A 7,893-nucleotide genomic window follows, 5' to 3' on the forward strand; every position below is an offset into this window, starting at 1 on the left:
TCTCCACTTGTCCCAGTTGACTGGTAGGCTACATCTTCCCTCCTTGCCTTCATGCATACATTTCCTTCCAGTGGAACTGAGAGCATACAGAGGTTATTGCACAGCCAGGTTTGGCCCCAACATGCAGTCAGGAGGTGGCCGAAATGCAGAGTGTGGTAGGGGAAGAGTTTCTCCAGGCCACTGATTGCTACTCGGTTTCTTTGCGTAGTTCTGCATTTAAGTATTAAAAAAAAACCCCATACAACAGCCTCAAATGGGACTTAAGACTTAGTATTTACTGATCTCAAATTGTATATTAAAATTCATATCCAAGCCTTAAAAAAGCTGTATAGTTTTACTGGCTTCTAAGTGTGTAATGTATTGAACTAAGAGTCTGCCGCTTCTTGCGGTTACTTCAGGTGTAATAGTGGCTGCCTTGTCCTCAAAAGTAGAGGAGCAGAGTCATAAATCCTATAAAGATTCAGGTACAAAAATGAGACTAGTTACTGTGGTTTTCGTAGAGAAAGGGGTAGGGAACACTTCAGACCTCTCTTTGTTTGCTGTGCGGTGTCCTATCACAACCTGTGCTTAAACAGGTGTAAAGATATGACCTTCACATGAGTCTTGAGGAACACAGTTTTATCCAGAAATGCTTTAGTTAGTGGCTAGGCATTTAATTAACTGTGTGTATAAATGAGTGATTGTTGCTATATCAGGCAGAATAGTAAAAATATTAAAAATACTAACCAGAATGAAGCAATAACCATTGTCTGAAGTCAATGAGTACTTTTTATTTATCCGATAAAGGCCATATTCAAATGGGAATTTTCCACTGCTACTGAGAACCTACATTGTGTTCCTAACATTACTATGTTAAAACCAAAGTACACCAATTATGGGGAAACACCATGCAATATCCATCCAATTTATACATTTTCCCACTTATTTTAATACTATTGCTTTCCTATATAGTGATGTTCTGACTGAATGTTTTAAGATCACTTTTCACTACATTCTAATATAGGAAAATACTCAGATCTAAAATGAGGATTGTTTGCCAACATTTAAGAAAATATTATTAAAACTTAAATTGTATTTTCTTTGAAACAAGTTTGCCTATCTATCTTCAGTTAGGTACAGTATGTAAATGGTTTAGTAAAAAGTATTCTGTGCCAAACCCAACAACAAGTCCACGTTCAGTATACAATTGAATGTTTTTTTAAAGTTCAGTTATTAACTTAACTTTGATCTGCCTTTAACACTGTAAGGTATGTGTGTGCTTTAATACTGGAAAGTGATTCTGATTTTTTTCTTAGTATATCCTCTGTATGGGCACAGAGGAACCCTAATGTCCCCCGCACATTGCTGGCACACTGCTTTTCTTTGCTGTCACTGGTTTAATGCAGTATCTGTCCGCTGGCCTCCTCTGTCTGGAAGCTCTTGATGTCAAAGATGAGTAGACGTGCTGGCAGAACGTACTGCCGCCTGGTTCCTCCGCTTGCTTCGACACCTATGTGTAAAGAGAGAGCTGTAGAGCTTTATAGAGCTCTAAAACGTGGTGAGAGAGTCCTCGCTGCATGTTAAGCCCCGTGCTTCAGCTTACCAAGCCCGTATATTTGATACTGCTGCGTCACAGCTGGGCAAAGGTTTCAGCCAGCCGGCTGAGAATTGGGCCTGGCTGAAATTAATCTTTCTACTCCTACTTGTATCCTCTGCCATCCGCCATAGCAATAGTCCCTGCAGCCCAGTTGCCATCAGAGCATGGACAGGACAGATGAGTGGAAACAATTAGAAGCTTCTTAACCTGCTCACTTAACCTTCCCCTTTCAACTGTGTAAAATAAACCAACCTCAGCACTGACTGACTTCAGAGGCTCCTGCGGATTTAAGATACGTGTAAAGACATTCTGTGTCTTATGCTTAACGCTCAACAATGGAAGCTACCACAGGTCTGATGAACATTAAATATAATGGGTGAAGGTACCCAGTGCAGGTGAAGTGGCTTCTGACTTTATGGTAGTTTTCTTGGCTGTCTCTAGCCTGTTGTGAGACACGAATAATTCTGTGCTGTAATGCTATGAACAAAATATTTAAAGATCGTGCGCAAATTCAGGAAGGTGTCCTTACCTGGAAAGGTGCATAAATACCCTTAGACTTTAGTACATTGTTGAATTTAAGTGTTTGCCTAAGAAGTGGCTGCTCTGAACTAAGAGGCATTGTTTGGGGAATTTTTTTTCCTCCTTACTCTGAGAGAACAAAACCCAAGCTTGCAAAGCGTGTAACAAGATTTAGAAAGGTCTCTATTTTAGATCAGTTACGGGAAGATAACAAACTGCCACAGTTATTAGTGCAATGCATGCCTCAGTGGTTTAATATGCTTCTTTAACCTGAACAGTGAGCAGTGGTTCCAAGTGTGGAGTATGACAAGACCTTTTGCAGCTAGTGTACTTATATAGTTTTCTTTTAAAGAGGGAATTAACCAAAATTCAGTCTCTAAAAGAAAGTATCTTCAGGTATGATAAGCAGTGTGGCTTGTAATCAAGAAATAGGAACGAGTCACTGCTAGACTGTAGGGTCTTTTCTTCCCTCCTTTCTGCCACTCCAAATTTTGCTTTTATTTTCTTTTTTCTCTCAATGCTAGGAGGGAGGTAGTGATGAATTGTTCCACAGCTCTTAAATATTGCCAGAAATCAATTGTTAATAAACTGGAAGCATTTATGATAATAGGAAGTACATGTGCGTGGAGCTAAGAGAAATAATCGGTTGACTTTCAGAATGAGCATTTGCTTTAGAGATTAGTATTGTTTCTAAGCAGTTTCAGTTTCTGGTGCAGAAACTCATATATATGTATCTACTAGGAGATAACACAAGATTGCATTTAAAACCAGGTTAAGTATTGCCATTTTAGGATTACAGTAGCCGCAATGTGACATATATGACAACATAGTAAACAGTGAAAATTTGTTGCAGAAGCTTTGAGTGCTATGGCTGAGTCTGGTTGTTGGTGGTTTTTTTTTCTCCCTTGGCTTGTAGCCAGTGTAACCCCATTGAAATCTCCTAGGAGGGTTTCCTTATCCCAGCACAGTGATACATCTTCAGCTCACCAAGGGGAGAAGAAGCCTTTACCCTCATAAATTTTTTGTACTTTTGCCATAGGTCCTAATCTCGCTGTTTTCCGGTTTTATCCTGACGCTCCCTGTTGCTGATAGAACTGTTGGTAGACGAGGTGTTGCCAAGTCAGGCTATCGCTGGGGACAGACGGTGTTTTGTGATACAGCCCAAGCTCCTTTCTCCTGGCCCGCCTTGCCAGAGTGAGCTATATTTGTGAAAATGCCGTCTGCTGCTTTCCGAGCAAGCTATTGCAAACAGCTGTTTTAGTTCTGTGTAGATCCTTAGATATTTAAAGAGCAACACTTTCCACACACGCACACACACACAAATCCATTTAAACTTAATGACCGTTTAAATATTTAGTCTTTAGCTTCATAATGTTTCTAATTTTACCTTCTTAGCTTGCTATGATTATATCAGTAATAAATACTGTTCATTTATTGCTGTGTACTATTGTACTTTATTGCACAGCAAAATACAAAAAGTTCAGTACGCTTTCCAAACACACGTTTTCGCCAACGGTTTGCTTAATAGTTAATGTTGCTCATTTACATATGCTCTAATAACACTTAGAACATTTCATGTTCTATTTCAAACTATATATGTTTGTAATTACAAACTCATTCTTCACTAAGAGTGAGTGATTACTATGTTCCTTTTGTCAAAGCCCTGCTTCTCCAGCTGTCAAAATCAAATGAGATAAGCCATTGCTAAGAGTCTTGTTCTACTAACTGAACAGAGGCTTCAATTCTGAAGAACTCAAAAATGTGGTTTCTCTTTTCTGGCCTGAAGAAATAGATAAGGCCAGTTACAGATGCCAGCTTCTTTGGGTGCGCTGAGTGATAGCTGAATATTAACCTTTTATTTGCCAGAGGCATTTGTGATCTTTTGGTAGGCTCTCCTGTAAGTAAGCAAATAAAACTACAATTACTTGGTGCTTGCCAAAATGTCAACCCAGTAGTGACACCAGCTGCTTTGAGTCACACTGACACTGGATAGCTGAAAGAATTTTAAAGAAAGGGACTACAATGTTGTTATTAATCTGCAATTTCTTTAATGGTTCCTCCTATAATATAATTGTACTGAGGGGAGTTTTAGTTTGGTTTAGCAAAATCTTATACTATTACAGCACTGGAAATGTCAATGGAACAACACTTTCCAGCATTTAATTACGAAACACCTCCATTGCAAAATGATTGATTCCCTTTTCAGAAGCAGTAAGTTGCGTCCTGTGATAACGTGTATTTATCCTGGAATTGTGGGCTTGCTCTTTGTTGTTTGGATCTTCCCAGGAGCACGTGGATCTTTACTGTGGATTAAACCTTCGCTTTTTCTTGGCGCTTGATGCTATCTAACTCCTAATAAAGGCAGTTGGAATTTAAAGAAAAATGCACATCTGTTACTGTATCTTTAGTTTATGTCTCTGACTCTGTCTTGGAATCGCAAGATAAATCTCCACCATGTTTACACGTATTGATGCTCTACTTGGAATCACTTTCTTGCTATGAAAACACTATGATTAACGTCTGTCAGTCACCGAAATCAGTTTAAACATTCTTTTTTCATGACATTCATATACATTCTAAAGCTAAAGGTTGGATTACAGCATTGGAAACACAGTTGCAAAAGAAAAACATAAATCAAGAGTGTATTCCTACATAGTAGTTGATGAAAGGGATTGTCCTTAGGTGCTGCAATAATTTAGCTCGTTTGGTGTTCTAGCTCTGTAGCATGATGCCTTATGACATATGTGTATTGGAAATCTATTTTAACCTTTCCCCTGCATTTCTTAAAATATGGACTCTCCATCTGTTTCCTCATTTGACCTTCCATTTGTTTATTTATTCTCCGATTATATTTTAGGGAAGCTTACTTCAGTAAAATAGAACTTTCTCATTACACACAGATGAAATAACCCAATTTTCCCCTCCATTCAGCAATGCTAAATTTACATAGCTGCATAGTACAGAATGCTCCTAGATATGAATGCCTTTCTTGCAAGTCAAAACACTTTTAAGACTGTCAGAAAATTTTAGGAAGCATTCATTTTTATGGGCATTTTACTAAACAGACTTTAAATTCTTAATGAGACCAATAATAATACTACAGATCACATGTTTACTTTTTTCTAACTACATTCTTCCTAGATGTTTTAAACTTTGGGGTCTTCCAATCATACATTCATTGATTAAATTAAGGACTTGTATTTACTGCAAATAAAAAACCTTGTTTATCCAAAATGCAAATTAATTCCAGTTTGAAATGCCCCTGCAAATCCTCACAGATTTGTATCACGTGCATTTTGCTCTTTTATAGGCTAGAATCCCCAGGAATTCGCTTTTGCTGAGAGCCAATGGTGGGTCCTGGAAAATGAGTCCTGCCCAGGATGGGATTTAGCACAATCCACAAATAGAATGGGAGAAGTGTCTAAATAACAGCATTTAAGAGAAGAAAAAAAAAAAAAAAAAAAAAAGAAGTAGCATTATAAAACATTTTTAAATGAAGTAGAAGTCCCTTCTGCCCTCTACTTAGTTTACTTCCTATTGCAAAGTGAGTGACATTATTGAAGTGTTGTCTTATATTAATTTTAGAAAGTCTAACAATCTTTATTCATGTGGCAATGAGTCAGTGGAGGCACTGACAGGTACAAGTTTTATATATCATCTGTGCTCTCTCTGTTCTCACCATCTTGATGGTTCTTACCATCAGCAAGTTCTGATGGTACTTGCTTCTTAGGGAAGTGGATCTTCTGTAAATATAACACTGACATTATCTGAGAATACTATGCCATACAGCAGAGCTGTCTGATAACCATGACTGAGAGTGCAGTGTTTCTAATATCGATATGATTGCAGAGTATTTCATCAAAGGTGGGCTATATATTACAAAGGTATCCTGCAATCCAGAGCAGAGTTCCAGTTGTTATCTAATTAAATATATCCAGGAGTTCAAATAACCACCTTTACTAATAGCTCTTAATATACTCCAGGCACTTTTTAACTCATAGATGAAGACAGAATACCATAATATCTATATTTTAATCTTAATAGTGTTTTATACAAAAGACAAGCCATTATATAGTTACACTCTTCAACGTGCCCAGGGTCATCAAGTTTTGTCACTTGGTGAAAAATGTTGTTGGCTTTACTAGATAGCACCTTCCCCTGCAACGCATAGTCTTTCACTGACTTTTTTCTTATTAGGGATGTTACATGCTTGTTCATGTCTTCAATTGCAAACCTTCACCCAGCTGTGCTCCCTAAACTCTCCTTCTTAATACTGTTCCAGACTTCTTTGTTCCATGAATAAACTTTGAGCGGCCTCTTTTATTATCGTTTATATACTTCTGGTCATGTCTTCTTCTGGACCATCTCCTGTTCTTAAACTTTCTCCTTATTCCACCATATAATTCACCTCTGATAAGAAATTATGTTCTTATTGCAGGAAATGATTTAGACATGTACCAAAGCCAGTTTCTGGAACTTCGGCAAAGACTATTGTATGCTGAAAAGGAAAACAAAAAAAGGTCACACGAACTGAGCAGTGCCCTAGATGAAATTAAACGTATAGTTGCAAAAAGAATGAACTTGACAACAAATCATACAGGTTTGTATGTATAAAAATGTACTGTGTTAACAGTTCAAAGTTTGGTGTGCTCATGTTTCTTTATCACTGGTGGGGGGAGAAAAATAATTGATTTGATTATATTAGCATTAGGTAGAAGTTTCTACTTTAAAAAAAGGGTGAGGAAGTAATCTGTAGCCCCTCTTTAAATAGGATTGGTTAGTAACTAAACAAATAAGGAGAGGAAAAGAAAGGGACACAATAGACTGCAGTGGTGTCATAGTGGCAAAGCTGTACATATTGCTAATTGAGTTTCTTAGAGTGCTTATCCCTCTCTTGCTGCCAACTACAGAGGACCGAATAAGCTGTTTTTACCGGCTTTTACTATGCCACTACACCCTGATAGTGGCTGTGTCTAATCTGGAAGGCAGGTACTCCTCAGATGTTCCACAGTACTTGTCCCCCTCCTGTCCAGGTGGAGTAACATTTTGGGGGACTTCTTGGCCATCATGGTGCTCTGCCATCCTGCCAGCAGACCCCAGGCACCGATGTGTGTGGTGGGTGCGCAGCCTCATCTCAGCAGGCAGATAACCTACAGCTGGGTGCTTGCCTGAACCCAGGAGTTGACAAGCCCCATGAGGTCTTGCTGGCTAGATACACCCTAAGAATGTTCCTTCCAGAATTTATTTTTATCTTGCAAGTAATTTGTTAATAATCTGAAGGAAATGTGAATGCTTGTTAGTGATGCCAATTAAAAGAAAACCTTGGGTTTTGTTTTTTCTTTAGCGAGACACCAACATGCAATTAAGTTTAGTGATCTGGCTTCTTCCCATTGATTAATTAAACTTCTTATTTATTTAAGAAGATAGTAGATCCTTGCTTTACAGACTGTTGTACATCCCCATCTATCTGCACGCTGTAGTTGCATACAATAGATGAGACAGTTTGATTCTGTCCCCTAAAAGAAATTATGTAGTTGTGCAGGATCTGCCTTCCTCCCAGCTCAGATTGGATGAGCTACTTCTCTGGGGAGAGAAGAAAAATTAGAAGGGGCATCTCTGCGCTGGAGGCATTCCACAACACACCCCGACTTCAAAAAGGGTCTGGATGCTACTGAAAACTGCTTTTTAAAAAACCTTATTGGATTCAGTACAGTGGGCTGGTAGCAAATTAAAATAGGGAATTAACCTGGGCTGTTACAGGGGACAAAGGAACGAGCTGCATCGCTGCTTTGGGCGGT

The 7,893-nt window shown here is 38.5% G+C and overlaps 1 protein-coding gene across 1 annotated transcript in view; it reads left to right on the plus strand.

The window, feature by feature from the left end:
• Positions 1 to 6,547: 6,547 nt before the first annotated feature.
• Positions 6,548 to 7,893, plus strand: part of LOC104617674 (alpha-1,3-mannosyl-glycoprotein 4-beta-N-acetylglucosaminyltransferase B-like) — a 26,939-nt gene continuing 25,593 nt past the window's right edge. The window contains exon 1 of the mRNA XM_010283051.1: positions 6,548 to 6,695. Within this exon, the coding sequence (XP_010281353.1) occupies positions 6,548 to 6,695 (148 nt within the window). The remainder of the gene's footprint in view (positions 6,696 to 7,893) is intronic.

Source organism: Phaethon lepturus, unplaced genomic scaffold (genome assembly GCF_000687285.1).
Source record: "Phaethon lepturus isolate BGI_N335 unplaced genomic scaffold, ASM68728v1 scaffold46252, whole genome shotgun sequence".
In the NCBI taxonomy this organism is placed as follows: Eukaryota; Metazoa; Chordata; class Aves; order Phaethontiformes; family Phaethontidae; genus Phaethon; species Phaethon lepturus.